Below are 24,860 nucleotides of genomic sequence, written 5' to 3' on the forward strand. Positions count from 1 at the left end.
ATGTTTATTCTTCCTATTTTTTGTTGGTTTTTTTGTTGTTGTTGATTTTTTATAAGCTGTTTGTGTATTTTGGAAATTAAGCCTTTGTCATGAGATCACTTCCAAATATTTTCTCCCCATCTCAGGTTGTCTTTTCGTTTTGTGTATGTTTTCCTTTGCTGCACAAACGCTTTCAAGTTTTGTTTAGGTCCTATTTCTTTGCTCTTCCTTTTATTTCTATTGCTTTGGGAGATTGGCCTATGAAAACATTGTTATGTTGTATGTCAGATAATATTTTGCCTATGTTCTCTTCTAGGAGTTTTGTAGTGTCGTGTCTCATTTAAGCCAATCTGAGTTTATTTTTGTGCATGGCATAAGGGAGTGTTCTAATGTCATTGATCGATCGATTTACATGCAGCTGTCCGACTTTCCCAGCACCACTTGCTGAATAGACTGTCTCCATCGTATATTCTTACCTCCTCTGTCGAAAATTAATTGACCAGAAGTGTGTGGGTTTTTTTTCTGGGCTTTCTATTTCTGTTCCATTGATCCATATGTCCATTTTGTGCCAATACCATGCTGCTTTGATTACTGTAACTTTGTAGTATTGTGTAAAGTTTGGGAGGATTACTCCTCCAGCTTTGTTCTTTTTCCTCAGAATTACTTTGGCAATTCTGGGTCTTTTGTGGTTTGATAGAAATTTTAGGATTATTTGTCCTAGTTTTGTGAAAACAGTCATGGGTAATTAGATAGGTATCACCAGCCTATGTTTTTTTGTTTTAAAAAGAAGACACACTAATCCAAGTGCTTTTAAATAATTTTATTTAAAAAGATCACCCCAACAGCACCCCCCGCCCCCCACTCCCATGTCACTGCAAGTCGGTAGGGCAAATGTACACATGGGCCCCAAGGAGACCCCAAGTGGCCTTTACAGTGCCACCCCTTGGCATGTTGTGCTTCCCGAGAGCCCTAAGAAAACCCCATATAGAAAAATACAAGGAATATGCTCCAATCTCAGCCAGAGAAAAATACAGCTTTTAGGGGGTGGAAGGGGCATGTCCCAGGGGCTGTACCCAAAATGCATAGGCAGGCAGGACGCTCAATGGGGGACAGGTGTCAGGAGGTGTCAATTCTGGGGGGTGAACAATCCCCATGAGAAGACAGAGGAATATTGCATATGAGAAGGCCGGCGTGGCCAGGAGATCCACCCGCCGGGCCTGGTTGCATACGTCTGGGGGAATCGCAGAGGCCTCAGCCCGAGGAGGGCAGAAAACTGTTCAGGGTCGCTGCATCTTCCTCGGCTGCTGTCGAGCGTAGCTTTCCCAAGCCCAGCGGGCAGACATGGTTCCACCCTGACAGGCAGGCCAGTACCTACTCAGAGACTGTCAACCCCTTAATTGTCCAGAGGGGGTCAGACCAGACAGCAACGAGAAGGGACCCAGGGTGAAAGGAAGAGATGTCTTGACTCCCTATCGAGTCCCTTGAGTGGAAGAGCCTTTTTCAGGCCTCCAGGGGATTCAGGGGTAGAGGAGGATGAAGGTGGGAGTGGGCACCCCATTTTCCTGAGACACTGTTAAGAGCTGGGCAGGGGCAGAACAGTCCCAAGACCTGGCTGAATCCTTTCTGCCCACCTCCATCTCAGGGGCCACAGCCCAGACCACCAGGTGGAGACCCCGGGCCCTTCTCAAAACCGAAAGGGTTTCTGGACTGCAGAAAATGAGGAAAGCGATTTTAAGGGATACTGGTGCTTCCAGATTTCAAGTGAGAATCAACTTCCTTGAATGACCACTTTGGACACTGTCACTGCTGGGTGTGAGAAAGAATGGCCTGTCTCCCCTGCCTGTCTGTCTGGCTCTGCTTCTCTCTCCTCCTTCACTGATTTATTAGGCTAGGAGCTCTATCATCTTACATATCCTACTTATTTCCATGGTTTTCCCATCTTCACTGTAATAACAGCTGCATGGAACCCCCTGGGTCTTTTGTCCTGAAATGACTCCCACCCACCCTGAGGGGCCTGGGCTAAGACGGGTGTACTCATATGGTCCAGTGGCCACACGTCCTACTAAAGCAGCAGGAGGGGCTGACAGCCCAAAGCCTGACACCAAGCTCGCCCAATGGGCCCAGAACTGAGGTCTCAAACTACAGAGGCTTCGACCAGAGTCTCAGAAATGAAAGAACCCCTCAAAGGGCCAGTGCTTCCTGGGAATCCAGACACCCCAGTTCAGAGTCTCCTAAGTGGGGATGCTGGTGAGCCCTGAACACCAGACTCTGGAGAAGGGAAGTGGCTGGACTCTTCCGCTGAGCAGCCTCCTTCCTGGTGGGAGGCTGTCCAGATGAAGTAGCCCCCACCCTCCCGCGACCGCACAGGTGGGATCAGGTCCCGCCTTGCTCACCTCCTGAGACAGGGCGCTCACTCCTCCCTCACAGCCACTCAGGCTCCATAGCTCTTCTGGGAGAACACTCCTTACGTGGAGCTGAGCTGTCCCCGCACTAGACGCTCTTCCCAGGGGTTCTGGAGGTACCTAGGGCAGCCCCTGTACTCCCAGCTGAGCAGCCTGCCTTGACCCCTACTGGGCAGGCTCCACACTGGGCATCTTGGAGGTCCAACTGGAGAAAGACCTCGATATCACCGCAACTGGGCCCGGCCCCCTGTTGCCGCAGACATGGAGAAGAGTCTGGTCAGAGCCTGCCAGATGACAGATGGACGAGTGGGTGGCCACTTCTTCAGCCTGGCTGCATGTGTGGGCGCCAGGATCTTCCAAGGTGTCCAGACCATGTGCTGACTTCAAAGCATCCGTGGGCCTCTGGGGCCTGGTGCTCGTGGGGCCCGGCTGCTCTGGGCCAGCGGGTTGCGGCTGATGACCAGCTCCACGACATCGCCCGCCTCGGCCAGGAGCGGCACCGTCAGGCAGCAGTCAAGGTCCCGCGTGTGAACGTGGTTGACCTGCACATGCACAGCCATGGGGCAGATGGCGTCAGCTCAGCATGCACTGAAGTAGGTGAGAATTTCCTCAAATAAAGACCCTGCCCAGCCCAGACACAGGGTGAATCTTAACACTCACACAGAGGAAGGCACTCTCATTTCAAGTCTTTCAACCCTTCCATGCATCCTTCACCCTCCAGCACCTGCATGTCTCCATTTTTTTTTCTCATCTGAAAAATCTTATTTATTTTTTGTGGTACACGGGCCTCTCACTGTTGTGGCCTCTCCCATTGCGGAGCACAGGCTCCGGATGCGCAGGCTCAGCGGCCATGGCTCACGGGCCCAGCCGCTCCGCAGCATGTGGGATCTTCCCGGACCGAGGCACGAACCCGTGTCCCCTGCATTGGCAGGCGGACTCTCAACCACTGCGCCGCCAGGGAAGCCCCTTATTTATTTATTTTTTAAATGTTTCTTTATTGTGGTAAAAGTCACATAATATAAAACACACTATTTTAACCATATTTAACTGTGCAGTTCAGTGGCACTAAGTGCATTCACATTGTTATGCAACTCTCACCATCATCCATCTCCTGAATTTTTCACCTTCCTAAACTGAAACTCTGTCCCCATTAGATACTAACTCTGAAATCCGCCCCCAACCACTGGCCCCTGGCATCTACCAGTGTACTTTCTGACTATATGAATTTGGCTATTCTAGGTACCTCATATAAGTGGAGTCAAACAGTATTTGTCGGGGACTTCCGGGAAGATGGCGGAAGAGTAAGACGCGGAGATCACCTTCCTCCCCACAGATACACCAGAAATACATCTACGCGTGGAACAACTCCTACAGTGCACCTACTGAACGCTGGCAGAAGACCTCAGACCTCCCAAAAGGCAAGGAACCCCCCACGTACCTGGTTAGGGCAAAAGAAAAAAATAAACAGAGACAAAAGGATAGGGACGGGTCCTGCACCAGCGGGAGAGAGCTGTGAAGGAGGAAAAGTGTCCACACACTAGGCAGCCCCTTCGCGGGCGGAGACTTCGGGTGGCGGAGTGGGGGAGCTTGGGAGCCGCGGAGGAGAGCACAGCAACAGGGGTGCGGACGGCAAAGCGGAGAGGTTCCAGCGCAGAGGATCGGGCTGACAGGCACTCACCAGCCGAGAGGCTTGTCTGCTCGCCCCGCTGGGGCGGGCGGGGCTGGGAGCTGAGGCTCCGGCTTCTGTCGGAGCGCCGCCGGGACAGGACTGAGGTTGGCGGCGTGAACACAGCCTGCAGGGCGTTAGTGCACCGCGGCTAGCCGGGAGGGAGTCTGGGGAAAAGTCTGGACCTGCCGAAGAGGCAAGAGACTTTTTCTTCCCTCTTTGTTTCCTGGTGCACGAGGAGAGGGGATTAAGAACGCTGCTTAAGAGAGCTCCAGAGACGGGCGCGAGCCACGGCTAAAAGTGCGGAGCCCAGAGACAGACATGAGACGCTAAGGCCGCTGCTGCCGCCACCAAGAAGCCTGTGTGCGAACACAGGTCACTATCCACACCCCCTTCCGGGGAGCCTGTGCAGCCCGCCACTGCCAGGGTCCCGGGATCCAGGGACAACTCCCCCGGGAGAACGCACGGCGCGCCTCAGGCTAGAAATGTCATGCTGGCCTCTGCCACCGCAGGCCCGCCCCACACTCCGTGACCCTCCCTACCACCCCACCCCCCCGGCCTGAGTGAGCCAGAGCCTCCGAATCAGCGGCTCCTTTAACCCCGTCCTGTCTGAGCAAAGAACAGACGCCCTCCGGCGACCTACACGCACAGGCGGGGCCAAATCCAAAGCTGAGCCCCTGGGAGCTGTGAGAACAAAGAAGAGAAAGGGAAATCTCTCCCAGCAGCCTCAGAAGCAGCGGATTAAAGCTCCACAATCAACTTGATGTACCCTGCATCTGTGGAATACATGAATAGACAACCAATCATCCCAAATTAAGGAGCCCTGTGGATGAAAGGCTCTTGGTGCTGCAGCCAGGAGTCAGTGCTGTGCCTCTGAGGTGGGAGAGCCAACTTCAGGACACTGGTCCACAAGAGGCCTCCCAGCTGCACATAATATCAAACAGCGAAAATCTCCCAGAGATCTCCATCTCAACGCCAGCACCCAGCTTCACTCAACGACCAGCAAGCTACAGTGCTGGACATCCTATGCCAAACTAGCAACACAGGAACACAACCCCACCCATTAGCAGAGAGGCTGCCCAAAATCATAATAAGTCTACAGACACCCCAAAACACACCACCACACGTGGACCTGCCCACCAGAAAGACAAGATCCAGCCTCATCCACCAGAACACAGGCACTAGTACCCTCCACCAGGAAGCCTACACAACCCACTGAACCAACCTTAGCCACTGGGGACAGACACAAAAAACAACAGGAACTACGAACCTTCAGCCTGCAAAAAGGAGACCCCAAACACAGTAAGATAAGCAAAATGAAAAGACAGAAAAACACACAGCAGATGAAGGAGCAAGATAAAAACCCACCAGACCTAACAAATGAAGAGGAAATAGGCAGTCTACCTGAAAAAGAATTCAGAATAATGATAGTAAAGATGATCCAAAATCTTGGAAATAGAATAGACAAAATACAAGAATCAGTTAACAAGGACCTAGAAGAACTAAAGATGAAACAAACAATGATGAACAACACAATAAATGAAATGAAAAATACTCTAATGGGATCAATAGCAGAATAACTGAGGCAGAAGAACGGATAAGTGACCTGGAAGATAAAATAGTGGAAATAACTACTGCAGAGCAGGATAAAGAAAAAAGAATGAAAAGAACTGAGGACAGTCTCAGAGACCTCTGGGACAACATTAAACGCACCAACATTCGAATTATAGGGGTTCCAGAAGAAGAAGAGAAAAAGAAAGGGACTGAGAAAATATTTGAAGAGATTATAGTTGAAAACTTCCCTAATATGGGAAAGGAAATAGTTAATCAAGTCCAGGAAGCAAAGAGAGTCCCATACAGGATAAATCCAAGGAGAAATACACCAAGACACATATTAATCAAACTGTCAAAAATTAAATACAAAGAAAATATATTAAAAGCAGCAAGGGAAAAACAACAAATAACACACAAGGGAATCCCCATAAGGTTAACAGCTGATCTTTCAGCAGAAACTCTGCAAGCCAGAAGGGAGTGGCAGGACATATTGAAAGTGTTGAAGTAGAAAAACCTGCAACCAAGATTACTCTACCCAGCAAGGATCTCATTCAGATATGATGGAGAAATTAAAACCTTCACAGACAAGCGAAAGCTGAGAGAGTTCAGCACCACCAAACCAGCTCTACAACAACTGCTAAAGGAACTTCTCTAGGCAAGAAACACAAAAGAAGGAAAAGACCTACAATAACGAACCCAAAACAATTAAGAAAATGGGAATGGGAACACACATTAATGTAAATGTAATGTGTACATTTACACATTAAATGTAATGGACTTAAATGTAAATGGACTAAATGTAAATGGACTAAATGCTCCCACCAAAAGACACAGATTGGCTGAATGGATACAAAAACAAGACGCATACATTTGCTGTCTACAAGAGACCCACTTCAGACCTAGAGACACACACAGACTGAAAGTAAGGGGATGGAAAAAGGTATTTCATGCAAATGGAAACCAAAAGAAAGCTGGAGTAGCAATTCTCATATCAGACAAAATAGACTTTAAAACAAAGACTATTAGAAGAGACAAGGACACGACATAATGATCAAGGGATCGATCCAAGAAGAAGATATAACAATTGTAAATATTTATGCACCCAACATAGGAGCACCTCAATACATAAGGCAAATACTGACAGCCGTAAAAGGGGAAATCGACAGTAACACATTCATAGTAGGGGACTTTAACACCCCACTTTCACCAATGGACAGATCATCCAAAATGAAAATAAATAAGGAAACACAAGCTTTAAATGATACATTAAACGAGATGGACTTAATTGATATTTATAGGACATTCCATCCAAAAACAACAGAATACACATTTTTCTCAAGTGCTCATGGAACATTCTCCAGGATAGATCATATCTTGGGTCACAAATCAAGCCTTGGTAAATTTAAGAAAATTGAAATTGTATCAAGTATCTTTTCCGACCACAACACTATGAGACTAGATATCAATTAGAGGAAAAGATCTGTAAAAAATGCAAACACATGGAGGCTAAACAATACACTACTTAATAACGAAGTGATCACTGAAGAAATCAAAGAGGAAATCAAAAAATACCTAGAAATAAATGACAATGGAGACACGACGACTCAAAATCTATGGGATGCAGCAAAAGCAGTTCTAAGAGGGAAGTTTATAGCAATACAATCCTACCTTAAGAAACAGGAAACATCTCGAATAAACAACCTAACCTTGCACCTAAAGCAATTAGAGAAAGAAGAACAAAAAACCCCCAAAGTTAGCAGAAGGAAAGAAATCATAAAAATCAGATCAGAAATAAATGAAAAAGAAAGGAAGGAAACGATAGCAAAGATCAAGAAAACTAAAAGCTGGTTCTTTGAAAGGATAAACAAAATTGATAAACCATTAGCCAGACTCATCAAGAAAAAAAGGGAGAAGACTCAAATCAATAGAATTAGAAATGAAAAAGGAGAAGTAACAACTGACACTGCAGAAATACAAAAGATCATGAGAGATTACTACAAGCAGCTCTATGCCAATAAAATGGACAACCTGGAAGAAATGGACAAATTCTTAGAAAGGCACAACCTGCCAAGACTGAATCAGGAAGAAATAGAAAATATGAACAGACCAATCATAAGCACTGAAATTGAAACTGTGATTAAAAATCTTCCAACAAGCAAAAGCCCAGGACCAGATGGCTTCACAGGCGAATTCTATCAAACATTTAGAGAAGAGCTATCACCTATCCTTCTCAAACTCTTCCAAAATACAGCAGAGGGAGGAACACTCCCCAACTCATTCTACGAGGCCACCATCACCCTGATACCAAAACCAGACAAGGATGTCACAAAGAAAGAAAACTACAGGCCAATATCACTGATGAACATAGATGCAAAAATCCTCAACAAAATACTAGCAAACAGAATCCAACAGCACATTAAACGGATCATACACCATGATCAAGTGGGGTTTATTCCAGGAATGCAAGGATTCTTCAATATATGCAAATCAATCAACGTGATACACCATATTAACAAATTGAAGGAGAAAAACCATATGATCATCTCAATAGATGCAGAGAAAGCTTTTGACAAAATTCAACACCCATTTATGATAAAAAAACCCTGCAGAAAGTAGGCATAGAGGGAACTTTCCTCAACATAATAAAGGCCATATATGAAAAACCCACAGCCAACATCGTCCTCAATGGTGAAAAACTGAAAGCATTTCCACTAAGATCAGGAACAAGACAAGGTTGCCCACTCTCACCACTCTTATTCAACATAGTTTTGGAAGTTTTAGCCACAGCAATCAGAGAAGAAAAGGAAATAAAAGGAATCCAAATCGGAAAAGAAGAAGTAAAGCTGTCACTCTTTGCAGATGACATGATACTATACATAGAGAATCCTAAAGATGCTACCAGAAAACTACTAGAGCTAATCAATGAATTTGGTAAAGTAGCAGGATACAAAATTAATGCACAGAAATCTCTGGCATTCCTATACACTAAGGACGAAAAATCTGAAAGTGAAATCAAGAAAACACTCCCATTTACCATTGCAACAAAAAGAATAAAATATCTAGGAATAAACCTACCTAAGGAGACAAAAGACCTGTATGCAGAAAATTATAAGACACTGATGAAAGAAATTAAACATGATACAAATAGATGGAGAGATATACCATGTTCTTGGATTGGAAGAATCAACATTGTGAAAATGACTCTACTACCCAAAGCAATCTACAGATTCAATGCAATCCCTATCAAACTACCACTGGCATTTTTCACAGAACTAGAACAAAAAATTTCACAATTTGTATGGAAACACAAAAGACCCCGAATAGCCAAAGCAATCTTGAGAACGAAAAACGGAGCTGGAGGAATCAGGCTTCCTGACTTCAGACTGTACTACAAAGCTACAGTAATCAAGACGGTATGGTACTGGCACAAAAACAGAAATATAGATCAATGGAACAGGATAGAAAGCCCAGAGATAAACCCACGCACCTATGGTCACCTTATCTTTGATAAAGGAGGCAGGAATGTACAGTGGAGAAAAGGACAGCCTATTCAATAAGTGGTGCTGGGAAAACTGGACAGCTACATGTAAAAGTATGAGATTAGATCACTCCCTAACACCATACACAAAAATAAGCTCAAAATGGATTAAAGACCTAAATATAAGGCCAGAAACTATCAAACTCTTAGAGGAAAACATAGGCAGGACACTCTATGACATAAATCACAGCAAGGTCCTTTTTGACCCACCTCCTAGAGAAATGGAAATAAAAACAAAAGTAAACAAATGGGACCTAATGAAACTTAAAAGCTTTTGCACAGCAAAGAAAACCATAAAGAAGACCAAAAGACAACCCTCAGTATGGGAGAAAATATTTGCAAATGAAGCAACTGACAAAGGATTAATCTCCAAAATTTATAAGCAGCTCATGCAGCTTAATAACAAAAAAACAAACAACCCAATCCAAAAATGGGCAGAAGACCTAAATTGACATTTCTCCAAAGAAGATATACAGAGTGCCAACAAACACATGAAAGAATGCTCAACATCACTAATCATTAGAGAAATGCAAATCAAAACTACAATGAGATATCATCTCACACCAGTCAGAATGGCCATCATCAAAAAATCTAGAAACAATAAGTGCTGGAGAGGGTGTGGAGAAAAGGGAACCCTCTTACACTGTTGGTGGGAATGTAAATTGATACAGCCACTGTGGAGAACAGTATGGAGGTTCCTTAAAAAACTACAAATAGAACTACCATATGACCCAGCAATCCCACTACTGGGCATATACCCTGAGAAAACCATAATTCAAAAAGAGTCATGTACCAAAAATGTTCATTGCAGCTCTATTTACAATAGCCAGGAGATGGAAACAACCTAAGTGTCCATCATCGGATGAATGGATAAAGAAGATGTGGCACATATATACAATGGAATATTACTCAGCCATAAAAAGAAACGAAATTGAGCTATTTGTAATGAGGTGGATAGACCTAGAGTCTGTCATACAGAGCGAAGTAAGTCAGAAAGAGAGAGACAAATACCGTATGCTAACACATATATATGGAATTTAAGCCAAAAAAATGTCATGAAAAACCTAGGGGTGAAACAGGAATAAAGACACAGACTTACTAGAGAATGGACTTGAGGCTATGGGGAGGGGGAAGGGTAAACGGTGACAAAGCGAGAGAGAGGCATGGACATATATACACTACCAAACGTAAGGTAGATAGCTAGTGGGAAGCAGCCGCATAGCACAGGGAGATCAGCTCGGTGCTTTGTGACCGCCTGGAGGGGTGGGATAGGGAGGGTGGGAGGGAGGGAGACGCAAGCGGGAAGAGATATGGGGATATATGTATATATATATAACTGATTCATTTTGTTGTGAAGCTGAAACTAACATACCATTGTAAAGTAATTATACTCCAATAAAGATGTTAAAATGAAAAAAAAAATAACCCATCTTCCACTTCCTTCAAGGACTAGAAGTGAATACAGACAAAAAAAAAAAAAAAAAACGGTATTTGTCTGCACATCATGTATATTGGAATGCATTTTTAAGGTTAACTTAATATATGTCCTGCAAACAGACTGGACCTTTTTTCCCCCCGTGCTATACAGTAGGCCCTCACCAGCCATCTACTTCATATATAGTAGTGTACACACATCAATCCCAATCTCCCAATCCATCCCACCACCACCCCCACTTGGTGTCCATATGTTTGTTTTGTACATCTGTGTCTCTATTTCTGTTTTGCAAACAGGTTCATCTCTACCTTTTTTCCTAAATTCCACATATATGTGTTAATATATGATATTTGTTTTTTCCTTTCTGACTTACTTCACTCTATATGACAGTCTCTAGGAATAAACCTACTAAGGAGGCAAAAGACCTGTACTCACAAAACTATAAGACACTGATGAAAGAAAACAAAGACAACACAAACAGATGGAGAGATATACCATGTTTTGGATTGAAAGAATATTGTGAAAATGACTATACTACCCAAAGCAATCTACAGATTCAATGCAATTCCTGTCAAATTACCAATAGCATTTTTCACAGAATTAGAACAAAAAATTTTACAACTTGTATGGAAACACAAAAGACCACAAATAGCCAAAGCAATCTTGAGAAAGAAAATGGAGCTGAAGGAATCAGGCTCCCTGACTATACTACAAAGCTACAATAATCAAGACAGTCTGGTACTGGCACCAAAACAGAAATATAGACCAATGGAACAGGATAGAAAGCCCAGAGATAAACCCATGCACCTATGGTCAACTAATCTATGACAAAGGGGGCAAGAATATACAATGGAGAAAAGACAGCCTCTCCAGTAAGTGGTGCTGGGAAAACTGGACAGCTCCATGTAAAAGAATGAAATTAGAACACTCCCTAACACCATACACAAAAATAAACTCCAAATGGATTAAGGACCCAAATGTAAGGCTGGACACTATAAAACTCTTAGACAAAAGCATAGGCAGCACACTCTTTGACATAAATCACAGGAAGATCTTTTTTGATTCACCTCCTAGAGTAATGAAAATAAAAACAAAAATAAACAAATGGGACCTAATGAAACTTAAAAGCTTTTGCACAGCAAAGGAAACCATAAACAAGACGAAAAGACAACCCTCAGATTGGGAGAAAATATTTTCAAACGAATGAACAAAGGATTAATCTCCAAAATATATAAACAGCTCATGCAGCTCAGTATTAGAAAAACAAACAACCCAATCCAAAAATGGGCAGAAGACCTAAATTGACATTTCTCCAAAGACAACATACAGATGGCCAAGAAGCACATGAAAAGCTGCTCAACATCACTAATTATTAGAGAAATGCAAATCAAAACTACAATGAGGTATCACCTCACCAGTTAGAATGGGCATCATCAGAAAATCTACAAACAACAAATGCTGGAGAGGGTGTGGAGAAAAGGGAACCCTCTTGCACTGTTGGTGGGAATGTAAATTGATACAGCTACTATGGAGAACAGTATGGAGGTTCCTTAAAAAACTACAAATAGAACTACCATATGACCCAGCAATTCCACTACTGAGCATATACCCAGAGAAAACCGTAATTCAAAAAGACACATGCACCCCAGTGTTTATTGCAGCACTATTTACAATAGCCAGGTCATGGAAGCAACCTAAATGCCCATTGACAGACGAATGGATAAAGAAGATGTGGTACATATATACAATGGAATATTACTCAGCCAAAAAAGGAACGAAATTGGGTCATTTGTTGAGATGTGGATGAACCTAGAGACTGTCATACAGAGTGAAGTAAGTCAGAAAGAGAAAAATAAATATCTTATATTAACACATATATGTGGAACCTAGAAAAATGGTACAGATGAACTGGTTTGCAGGACAGAAATTGAGACAGAGATGTAGAGAACAAATGTATGGACACCAAGGGGGGGAAAGCAGCAGGAGGGTGGTGGTGGGATGAATTGTGTGATTGGGATTGACACATATTCAGTGATGTGTGTAAAATTCATGACTAATAAGAACCTGCTGTATATATATAAAAAAAAAAACTACAATGAGGTACCACCTCACACCAGTCGGAATGGGCATCATCAGAAAATCTACAAACAACAAATGCTGGAGAGGGTGTGGAGAAAAGGGAACCCTCTTACACTGTTGGTTGGAATGTAAATTGATACAGCCACTATGGAGAACAGTATGGAGGCTCCTTAAAGAACTAAAAATAGAGTTACCATATGACCCAGCAATCCCACTCTTGCGCATATACCCAGAGAAGACAGACCATGATTCCGAAAGACACATGCACCCCAATGTTCACTGCAGCACTATTTACAATAGGCAGGTCATGGAAGCAACCTAAATGTCCACCAACAGAGGAATGGATAAAGAAGATGTAGTACATATATACAATGGAATATTACTCAGCCATAAAAAGGAAAGAAATTGTGCCATTTGCAGAGACGTGGATGGACCTAGAGACTGTCTCCATTTTTTAACATCACAAGCAGGCCACACGCTGAGCCTCCTGCCTAGAATGTGGGGCATGGGAAAGGGTGTGCCAGGGATGCCCCACAGCTTCTATCTGCCCACTCACATTTCCCAGGCTCCCTTGCTGTTAGTGAGATCACATGACTTAGTTGCCATGGAGTCCGAGGCATTTGCTAGAGGGTGGACCCTCCACCAATCCAGGTGGAGCAAGGCCCACACTGGCCCACAGTGGACATATCATATAAGTGATAAATAAATGTTCATGTGTATTAAACCACTGAGATTTGGGATTGTTTGTTCCTGCAGCATAATTTAGCCTAACCTCACCAATACAACTGTGTTGTCATTCCCTTTTTTCAGATGAGAAACCTGGGGCTCAGGGCTTCCCTGGTGGTGCAGTGGTTAAGAATCCGCCTGCCAATGCAGGGGACACGGGTTTGAGCCTTGGTCCGGGAAGATCCCACGTGCCATGGAGCAGCTAAGCCCGTGCGCCACAACTACTGAGCCTGCACTCTAGAGCCCGTGAGCCACAACTACTGAAGCCCACGCACCACAACGAAGAGTAGCCCCACCTCACCACAACGAGAGAAGGCCCGTGCACAGCAACGAAGACTCAACACAGCCAAAAACAAACAAACTAATTAATTAATTAAATCTATAAAAAATAAAGGATTATTTTTTTTTTAAAAAAAGAAACCTGGGGCTCAGAGAGAGGAGGCAACCTGCTCAAGGCCACTCAGCCAACGTAGAAGTCAGGCTTTCTCCCCACTATGGGGCTAGGAACGGCCACTCCATCGATAGTGCCACCACCCAGCATTACCTGGAGGACCCTGTCAAAGGGCCGGAGACCCCCACGTTGAGCTGGCCCATCAGGGCGCACAGTGTGGACATAGACGCCCTTCTCCAGGAGGCCATCTGAGACACTAAAACCAAAGTCACTCCGTACAGGGTCCTTGTGCAGTGTCACCTGGGAACAGGAGGAGGAGACCTCTGGAGCCCCGATCTTTCCCCCTAGCCTCCCACAGCTGCCTAAGCCCCTTGGTCTGGCATCTGATGCCTCCGGGACCCAGCCCTAGCCCACCTGGCTGCTCTTCCACGTGTGTTACTGCCTCGGCATCGTACCCAAGCCTTGGCTTCTGGAGCACCCCCTCCCCTCCACCTCCGCTGACCCTCCATCTACAGCACTCAGTCACAGTGGAAGCTGTAGGAAAAGGAGTTCCTTTCAGTTCTTTTTCAATCTTCCTGCTTCCATTCCAGGAGAAAGTCTCAGTGGGGTGGACATGTGTTTTCACCACCCTTTGACACTTCCCATCTCCCCGTCCACCAAAGAGCTGGCTTCAGGCTCAGAGCCTTCTGAAGGTTATTATGGGCCAAGAGCTCTTTTTTCTCTTCTGTGTTTTGTTTTCCTAGACAGTAGCCTATAGATGGCAAAAACGCTGGCCTCTCATTTAAGGTACTGATATGCACGCACACACATATATATATATATATATATATATATATATATATACACACACACATATAGAAGCCTTTATATTATACACACACACGATAACTTAAGTGGGGAAAAAGTGAGTCTACTTAAAGAAAAGTATCACAAGTGAGTGTGAGTGTGTGTGTGTGTGTGTGTGTGTGTGTGTGTGTGTGTGTGTGTGTATCGCCCAAATGGCAGGAGTTTTGGAAAACTCTACCTTCTATAAAAATCTGTGTTTTATTGGTGGAGGAGAATGAAGCCGAGAGAGGGGCGGGGCCCATCTGGAGCTATGGCGAATACCCACGGCATCAGGACATGCATCCAGGCCTCCTGTGCTCCCCCAGCACCCACCTTGTGCATCTCCAAGGGTGTCGGCAGCAGCACCTCCTGCATTTCTTCTGGGGAAGCTCGTATCTCCTGGTTCCTCCTCCAGGGCCGGTGGCCAGGCCTGCCCTCGAGGGCCACATTCTGCACGGTGCCTGTCATGATGGATGCCTGTAGGGACACAGCTCTTCACTCAGATGCTTCCTGCTCTGTGTGCAGTCAACATCTATGGACACCTACTGTGTGCCAGCCTTCAAGGTCACAATGGTGAACAGAATAGATGAGGTCCCTGCCCTCCTAGGGCTCTCAGCCCAATGATGAGCAATCAGAATAATAATCATTGGCATTGAATTATTAGCACTTATACTGCGTTGGACTCAGTTCCAAGCACTTGACACACAGAACTCATTTTATGCTCTACAATATTATGAGCCAGGCAAATAACATCCCCCCCCCGCCCATTTTACAGAAGAGGAAACTGAGGCTTAGAAAGATTAAGATTTGAACTCAGAGTCTGGCTCCAGGGTCGAGGGTCTTAACCACTCTGCTAACTTGCTAGTCACAAAAATAAAGAAGATGAAATTACACATGGCAGTAAATGTCACAGAGGCCAAGGTACACAGAATGTGAGAGGCTGGAACAGTGAAACTGGTCAGTATGAGGGATCGGGAAAGCTTCCAGAGCCGAGATCTGAACGATGAGCAAGAAATGGGGAGGAAGGAGAGTCCCCGGCAGGAAGAGGAAACAGCATGTGCAAAACCCCAGCAATGGACAGATGTGGTCGGAGGCCCTGCATCTGAGAGAGTGCACAGGATGGGGCTGGGAGGGCAGAGGCTTAACCCTGCAGCACGTCCTCAGTGGCAGTGCTGGGGCCCCAGGGCAGTGGCTGGTGCCACGGAATGGGGGGAAGACACAGTTAGGGGCAAGCGGGACTGTCAGTGGCCAGCTAGAACAGGGGCAGATGACATGGGGTGGAGAGTGGTGACACAGGACGCCTGGGAAGAGAGACAGACGGAGAGACAGGTGGGGGCGGGGGGGAGATCCATGGTGCAGCCCCAGAGGACAGTGTTAGGAATTGAATAGACCATAAAAGTACAACTTAAACCCTGTGGGAGGCAAGTAAGTGCTTACAGGTAAATTCCTATCTTTAAATGCACGATGTTAGGGAGCAAGAAAGACTGAAGACTAAGGAGTTAAGAAACCAGGAAAAGTATCAAGATTTAAAGACAAAGTCGAAGGAAGGGAATATCGAAGCTAGACATACAAAAGAGTAAGATAGGAAACAATGAAATACGAGACATAGTTAACAAAAACAAAACTTGGTTCTTTGATGAGCCTAGTAATTGGCAAGGCTGATAGAGAAAAAAAAGGCTCAATCAATAATTTTAGGAACAAAAATAGGGCAAAAGCATAGATAAACAGAGTGTAAATTACTGCTCTCAGAATATGAAGGAGCTTCAGAATTGACCCAATGAGATCCTCCCTAGGTCTCCCCAGGCAGCCTTTTCCATTGTGGGCAAGGCTGACCTCACAGAAAGCCGCATGCACCTCTCGGCCTCTCACGTCCCATGCTGTTACTGATGTTGACATCCACAAGCTTCCACTGGGCATGCTAACGACATGCACACACAGACACCAAAACTGCCCTTAGGCATCCAAATGTGCACACTGACACACGTGTTCTGACAATACTCAGCACTGTGCATGCATGAGCGTGCTCACCTGCATGCACACACACATGCTCCCAGTGCGCACACACACGTTTTATGCCAAACATGCTCACACGTGCACACACCCCAATTAACGTGCCACACCACGGTGCTCAGTCACACTTGCACACGGGTCCATCCACAGTCTGTATGCACGTGAAGGCACCTTTACACAGAGGGTGCCAGGAGAGTACCCTTGTACGTGTTACACGAGAGCACAATGCCATCAACGTGCCACCTCCCACGGGGGCCTGGGGGGGGGCAGGGCGTACCTCCAGCTCCCTCAGCAGCTCCGACTGACCACATGACTCCAGGTCTTCAAGGGCTTCCCCGAACATGCGCCAGAAGCCCTCCTCGCAGGTGGGGCCAGGGGCGGGGCTGTAACGTAGGAACCAGAGAGCGTCAGCTCCTGGCGGGTGGGCTGGGGCCTGAGGCGTCTTCCGGGCCCTGGGGCCCTGCGTTGGGCTCAAGGGGCCATTGGGTGGGCGGGCGGGCGGGCAGGAAGGCAGGCGTCCTCGGTGGCAGTGCCGGGGGCCCGGGGTGGTGGTTGGTGACACGGAATGGGGGGAAGACGCAGTTAGGGGCAACCAGGACTGTCGATGGCCAGCTAGAACAGGGGCAGATGAGACGGGGTGGAGAGCGGTGACACAGGACGCCTGGGAAGAGAGACAGACGGACGGACAGACAGACAGACAGACAGGAGATCCATGGTGCAGCCCCAGAGGACAACCCCAGGCCCCACCCAGACACAAGGCATTGCAGGACAGTGACAGGGACAGAGCTGGAGCTGGCAAGGACACAGATGGATGGAGACGATGGAGTATTAGGGCTGGGGAAAGGGCTGTGCCACCCTATAACTTCCATCACGGGAGGTATGGCCCGTTACCAGCTCTAAAATCGGGTCTCATCAGAATGGTAACAAGCCACGTTTTCACGCTTCACCGTTTACAAAGCCCTTTGCCATCTACAGAGCCCTGGACGTTATCAAGTGTGCTGTGGTGTGCAAAGCACTCTCTCTCACGAAGGCATGCAGGCTTTCCTCTCAAAGGGAGCGGCCAGGACAGTGATGCAAATTAGGTGCCTCCTTCCCTTCCCGTTTCAGAGATGAGAAGACTGAGACTGAAGGCCATCTGCTCCATTCAAGTCAGTTCTACAAACGTTTTGAGCCAGGCCCTCTCCTGGGCACAGGCCTATGGAGGGGAATAAGGGGAAGGCCCTGTTCTTAAGGATCTGAGGGTCCCTCATGGAGCGCGTGTGAGCAGCTACTGGATGCCTGGCTGAGCTCGGGATGCCAAGTAGAAGACACGACAGCCAGGTGATTAACAGGTAGACCACCAGTGCCACCAGGAGGCTCACGTGAGCAGCTGTGGGTACCAGCAGAGGGAGGGAGGATCAGGGAAGCCTCCCAGAGGCGGGTCTAAAGGATGAGTAGGCATGGGCCAGGAGAGGGGAGGGGACAGCATTCTAGGCAGAAGGAACTGCCCGACCAAAGCAGAGCCGTGGGAAGCTGGTGGCTGGGGCCGCACGAGGACCAGCATTTCTCCACCGGGTGTGCTCCCCGCAGGAGCATCTGAATTCACCACAGAAACCACCACGTCCCCAGCCCAGGGCTGGTGCTCGTAACCATGACCCGAGGGCCACTGCAGGAGGCCATGACCATCTGGGGCGAGTCGGGAGGGTGTGGGTCCGAGCCCTCAGTGTCTCTGGGAACAGCTGACCACCAGGTGTGGGGAGGGCCGGCCAGGCTGCCTCTCCAGCCTCACACCTTTGCCCCTGCTGTGCCCTCCGGCCAGCGTGCCCTTCCCCCGCCTCAGCCTTCTGAGATGGCTCTGCTCCACACTTCCTCTCCTCTCCCAGGAGGTGCCCTCCTGAGGCCAGACAAGACTTGCCCATCGCCCCCATCGCCTTTGCACAGGGACTGGCTCCCCGCGCCCGTCCTGGCCAAGAGGGTGAGCCGGTGTCCCCCGTGGAGTCCCCACCACAGACCTAGCTGGTGGCCCCCAGTCGTCTTCCTCTTCCTCCTCGGGGAAGCTCTCGTTGGCAGGGGCTGGGGTGTAGCTCGTCCTCCGGGGCTCGGTGGGTGGGGGACTGCTTCTCAGCCGGCTGCACCGCCACTCCTGGGGGGTCACGCCCCGGGCTGCCGCCTGTGGAGTGTAGGAACCTGGCAGGTGGACAGAGCGGGCGCCTATATCCTCTCTGTGCCCTTAGCTTGCCCTCCTTCCTGCCCCATCTCTAGCTGTGCTGGGTGGCCCAGGAGCGGTCTTTGCCCTCTCTGGGCCTGCCTGACTACCCAGAGTCCCCTGAGGACCCCTGCCACCTGGACCCCTACCCCAGAACCCCCTTGATCTCCTGATCAACAGCAGACTTAATGCTGGGGCTCCAGGATCCTGTCCCAGCTCAACGGGGCTCGGCTTGGCCGATCCCTGCCTGAGAGGGAGGTCCACTGTGTTAACCATCCCCTTCTCCCTGCCAGCTCTGAAGGTCTTGCCCCAGGGGGTGATGCTGAGAGATGCTGACCCGCTTCTGGAGATGGAGAAGCTGAGACTGAGATCGGGCAGATATCCAGTGAGTGAGGACCAGGGCCGAGGGCCACCTGAGGCTACCTAGAGGCCTCACTCCACTACTCCCTAAGCTGGGCCTTGGGGAGTCCCTGTGGTTCTGGGTCCCAGAGGCCAGAAGGCCAGCCACCAGATTCAGATGCCCCCCAAGGGCACCTATGGGTCTCAACACGCATGGGCAGGGGATCTTGTGTCCTTGGGGGCGCCCTGGGGGTGTCCACCCAAGAGGGTCTCATAGGATGGGGTGGGAGGGGGTTTTCTGCCTTCCTGCCTTCAACGGGATGCAATCAACACCGAGCACTTGCTGTGTGCTGGCCGTCGGGCTGGGAACGAAGGAGGCAGAAGTAAGACCACTTGGTCCCAGGCCTCGTGGGGGGGATCTGAATGGGCAGCTGCAGTGCTGTGGGTGCCGATCAAAGCCCAGGAAGGCCTGCAGTCCACACTCTCAGGACTGAGCGGCCCTCAGAATGGCTAATGGGGCCCAATCAGGTCTGCCTTCAGGAAGTGTCCCTAAAGGATGGGGCCAGCAGAAGGGGAGCAAGAAGGGTTAGGCGGAGGGAACAGCCCCTACAAGGGCCCACGGAGAACACGGTGCTTGTCCAGGGGCCCGAGGTGTTACCTGGGCCCCCAAAGCCACCCTCAGTGGCCAAGCTGCCCCAGGACTCCACTGCGCTGTCCACACTGGGCACGGTGGACGAGGATCGGGCTGCCAGCAGGCCGCCTTTCAGCGCCTCTGGCGGGTCCTCATCTGCATCGCTGGCTTCGCTGAGGCTGCCCGATTTGCGGGGTAGGAGGGGGCCTGGGAGGAAAAGCGGGTGTCACTGCCACTGGCTTCTGACCTTGGAGACAAAGGTGCTCAACCAGCCTCAGTTTCCCCACTTCACCCTGGTTTGGGAACTCACAGGCCCTGGGCTCCCTGAGCCTCCTGCTGGGCAAGCTGACAGGTGAGATGGGAGGCACGCCAATAGGCAAACCCGTTTCAGAGATGTGAAAACTGAGGCTCAGAAAGGCTGCACAGCATGCCCAAGGTCACACGGTGAGCAACAGTGGAGCCCAGGTTAGAAGGAAGGCTTTAAAGCTCAGGCTCCATCCACTCCCTACCAAAGCATGGGAGACAGATTCAGGGGAAACTGAGGAATGTATGAGTGACGGCCACAAGGCAAAACAAGCAGGCACCTCAAGAGGCAGGAGGTGATGAAGAGCATGGTTCAGGCCCAGAGGGCCCCACACTGGCTGTATGACCTCAGGCCCATCGCTCCCATCACTCTGAGCCTTGTCTCCTCTGTCTCCACTGTCCCAGGTACCCTCCCACCTCCACGGGGTGAGCAACAATCCAGTGAGGTTGGGCCTCACAAAGCCTGGCACAGAGGCTGAGGGATCTCTCTTCCTAAATGGGCTGGACGGCGCCCAGGTGTGGGGTGAGGCTCACGGTCTAGCTGCTTCTTGATCTTCAGGGTGACGGTCTCACCAGCCACCTGCAAGAGGTGGATGGCCTCACTCAGTGGCCGGCCCTTGAGGCTAACACTGTTGATGGCCAGGATACGGTCCCCAACGTGGATAGCGCCAGTCCTGGAGAGGGGGCACAGGGTAGAGGATGGGAGTTAGACAGGGCCTTGAAGTGGGGGGTCTGCCCTGGGGGAACTCAGGAACCCCAAAGCACAAGCCTGGCTGACCCCAGTTAAACCCACCCTGGGTGGGGGGGAAAGCAAGTGTGATTGTATTAACAGAAGTATGAAGTCTAGCATCTGGGAGGGGATTTTCCTGCTCAAGTGTAAAAGTTAGGTTCTGGAACCAGTGTCCAGCATGAGTTTTGAGGGTGGTTTGAATGCCACATACTAGCTGACAACTACTGTGTGGTCTTAGGCCAGTTCTTTAACTTCCCTGAGTCTCAGTTCTTTCATCTGTAAAGTAAGGGTGATAATACGTATTTTATCAAATTATAATTGAAGGATGGATGGGTGGAATGAATTCACGTTTCCCTCCAGCTGAAATCCATGTGTAGCCTTTCCCTCTCCTTGGGTCTCAGTTTCCCCACCTAGAATAAGCCTAAGCCCCAGGGTCCAGCTGACTTCAGAGAGGACTATGGGGGGGCGGGATGAAAAGGCCAAGCAGTAGCAGTGTACTAGCCCAATGGTTTTCTACCTGGATACTATTAGAATTACCTAAGGAGCTTTTTAAAAAGTGCAGATGCCTGGCCCCTCCCCCTGACCAATGAAATCGTAACTCTGGGAGCAGGGCCAGGGAAGATAATTCTGAGAAGCAGCCAGGGCTGAGGGTGGGGAGGGGGGTTGCAGCAGGTGCTGAGAATGCACCTGACCTGGGTGGGGGAGAAGGAAGCAGTGGACTGGAGTGGGGGGTCTTAAACTCTAAATGTAGATTTTGCCCCCAGGTGGGAGCTCACGGAGGGTCAAGCCCCTCCACGCCCAGCATTGCCCAGCAAGCTCCCTGAGGGCCTAGGGGAGTGACTGAGTCAGAATATGGTGGATTTGGGGGGAAGGCCAGAGCTGTGCCGTCCAGTACGATGGCCACCAGCCACATGTGGCTACTGGGCTTCTGAACTGTGGCTGGCCTGAACGGAGACATGCTGGAGGTGTAAAATACACACCAGATTCTGAAGACATAATATGAAAGAAGAATGTAAAATACTTTGTTAATTATTTTTATATTGATTACATGTTGAAATAAGTACATATTTAAGATCTAAAAAATTTCTTTTTACTTTTCTAATGTGGCTGCTGAAAAGTTTATAAATAAATTTGTAGCTCACATTATACTTCAGTTAGACAGTGCTGACCTGGATCGGCCAGGCAAAGGCAGACAGGTTGTCTACTGTGCCCTGTAGGGCTGGCGCACAGTAGGTACTCAGAAAATGCCAGAGTGGATGAAGACATTTGAGGTCAGAACCGGTCCCACTGGCCTCTGCAGTCTGCTGGACACCCAGCAGGGGGCGATCCAGGAGCACAGACGCCAACAGGTTGACGCCTCAGCCCCAGAATCCCTCCCATCCGCCTGCACCACCCCACCATGGTTTCGCCCCTTGTGCTGTGTCCTCCTCCAAGGGGCCATTCTGCCCGCCAGGCTGGGCAAGGCTTCCCTTTTACAGAAAGCTCTTCTCAGTGCCTGGAGCTCACTGCAAAGCTGTCCAGAGAAAGGCTGTCTCACCCACACTGGGGTTGCCTCCCTGTGACCCTCGTGGGGACCAGTTCCACTTCTGGGCCCAGATCCACCTGCTTCCCCCTCCAAACTGGACAGCCTGGACACCCTTCTTCTCACATCTCTCCCTTCTGCCACAATTTCAGGGAAACTTTCTAGGGGAGAGGATAGCAGGGACCCCTGCCCCAATGCCTCAAGAGAGGTGACAGGCTGTGCTGGGACCCAGGTACCAGGGACATGGCCCCTGTACTATGAAGGCACATAGCAGGTGCTCCAAAAAGACTCACATGCTGACTTTCCAGAAATGGGGTGATCTCCAGGTTTGGGGGAGCAGAGGGATGAGCATACATTTATCCAGCAGTTACCTGAAGTCAGGAGGTCTGCCAGGGGCTGGCCCGCATCTGAGGAACTGAGGCGCAGAGAGGGATGGGACAGGCCCCAGGTCACCCAGGCCATCGATGTTGGAACAAAGGTAAGATCCAGTTTGGCTGATCCCAAAGCCCAGCTCCTGCCCCATGGGGTCCCTGGGCTCACCTGTGTGTCCCCACAGAGCCCCGGCTCACCTCTCAGCCAAGCCACGCTTGGTGAGTCCTGAGATGACAATGGGATCGAAAGGCTCCTCTGTGCCTGAGATGGTGATGCCCAGGGGGCCCCCGTAGCGTTTCAACTCCACCGTGTAGCTGATGGCACCTGTGGTCTCCTGTTCATCTGCAGGGGGGGTAAGCATCAGGGCTGGGGGACACCCATCAGGGGTAGGCCGTAGGAATGGGCACTCCCAGAGCCCCGCCAAGCTTTAATGCACTTACACTCATCATACTCATCCATTAATTCACCCACTCCCTCAGACATTAATTCACTGATTTACGCAGCCACTAATACACCAATTCCCTAGGCCACTAATACACCCATTCCCTCAGCCATTAGTTCAACCATTCTCTCAGATTTAATTCAGCCATTCCCTCAGCCATTCATTCACCTATATCCCTCTGCCAGTAATACACCCATTGCCTGAGCTATTAGTTCACCCATTCCATTATGCCAATAATACACCCATTCCGTCACCCATTAATTCATTCATTTCCTAAGCCACTAACAAATCCATTCCCTCAGCCAATAGTTCACTCTTTCCTTCATGCCATTAATACACCCATTCCCTTAGCCTTAATACACACATTTTCTCAGCCATTACTTCACCTATTTCTTCACCATTAAGCCTCCATTTCCTCTTACATTAAATCACTGATTCCCTCATCCAACAATATGTGTTGGATACCCACATTCCCTCAGCCATTAATATACCCATTCCCTCATGCCATGAATACACCCATTCCCTTAGCCACTAATTCACCCATTCCCTCAGCCAATAATTCACCCATTTTATTAGCCATTAATACACCCATTCCCTCAGGCATTAATTTACCCATTCCCTCATCCAGTAATTGACCCATTCCCGCATGCCATTAATACATGCACTCCCTCAGCCATTAAATCACCTAATCCCTCAGCTATTAACACACTCATTCCCTCATGCCATTGATTCACTCATTCACTCACCTATTAATACACACATTTCCACATCCATTACTTCACACACTCTCTCCCATTAATTCACCTATTTCCTCAGCCATTAATACACCCAATTCCTCATACTGTTAATTCACCCATTTCCCTCAGCTCTAATACACATATTGCATAGCCATTAATTCACCCCTTCCCTCAGCCATTAATTCATCCATTCGTACAGGCATCAATACACCCATTCCATCAGGCCATTAATACAACCATTCCCTCGGCAACTAATACACCTGTTCCCTAAGCCATTAATTCACCTATTCCCTCAATCATTAGTTCACCCATTCACTCATGGTAGTAACGCATCCAATCCCAAAGGCACTATCATACCCATTACCACAGCCATTGATTCACCCATTCCTTCATGGATTTAATACACCAATTCCCTCAGCCATCAATTCATCCATTCCCTCAGTTATTGGTTCTCCATTCTCTCAGCCGTCAATTCACCCATTCCATCACCCATTAATTCCCCCATTCCCCCAGCCATTAATTTACTCATTTCGTCAGCCATTAATTCACCCATCAACCAGGCATAATACGCTAATTCCCTCATGGCATTAATACACCCATTCCCTCAGCGGATTACTTCACACATTCATTCATGCCATTAATAGTCCCATTCCCTCAGTCATAGTTCATCCATTCCCTCAGCCATTCATTCAGTCATTCACTCTGCAATTAATTCACCTCTTCCCTCAGCCACTAATTCCCTCAGCCATTAATACAACTCCCTCACGACATTAACACCCATTCCCTCACCAATTAGTTGACCCATTCATTCATTCATGCCATTAACAGACCATTCCCTCTGCCATTAACATACCCATTCCCTCAGCCGTAATTAATCCACTCCATTATTTCACCAGTTACTTCCGCCATTAATTCACCCATTTAATCAGGCATTAATTCACCTACTCCTGCAGCCATTAACACACCCATTCCCTTTTCCTTTAATATATCCATT

The 24,860-nt window shown here is 48.3% G+C and overlaps 1 protein-coding gene across 6 annotated transcripts in view; it reads right to left on the reverse strand.

Moving 5' to 3' along the window:
• Positions 1-796: 796 nt before the first annotated feature.
• GRIP2 (glutamate receptor interacting protein 2) overlaps positions 797-24,860 on the reverse strand; it is a 92,371-nt gene continuing 68,307 nt past the window's right edge. For all 6 annotated transcript variants that reach the window (XM_060161071.1, XM_060161070.1, XM_060161066.1 and 3 more), the window contains 8 exons: positions 22,885-23,029; positions 20,598-20,737; positions 19,788-19,967; positions 18,597-18,771; positions 16,883-16,988; positions 14,929-15,072; positions 13,924-14,070; positions 797-2,923 (listed from right to left, as the gene is read on the reverse strand). In XM_060161071.1, coding sequence (XP_060017054.1) covers positions 2,765-2,923; positions 13,924-14,070; positions 14,929-15,072; positions 16,883-16,988; positions 18,597-18,771; positions 19,788-19,967; positions 20,598-20,737; positions 22,885-23,029 — 1,196 coding nt within the window. In that variant the 3' untranslated portion in view covers positions 797-2,764. The remainder of the gene's footprint in view (positions 2,924-13,923; positions 14,071-14,928; positions 15,073-16,882; positions 16,989-18,596; positions 18,772-19,787; positions 19,968-20,597; positions 20,738-22,884; positions 23,030-24,860) is intronic.

This window comes from Lagenorhynchus albirostris, chromosome 10 (genome assembly GCF_949774975.1).
Source record: "Lagenorhynchus albirostris chromosome 10, mLagAlb1.1, whole genome shotgun sequence".
NCBI classification, from domain to species: domain Eukaryota; kingdom Metazoa; phylum Chordata; class Mammalia; order Artiodactyla; family Delphinidae; genus Lagenorhynchus; species Lagenorhynchus albirostris.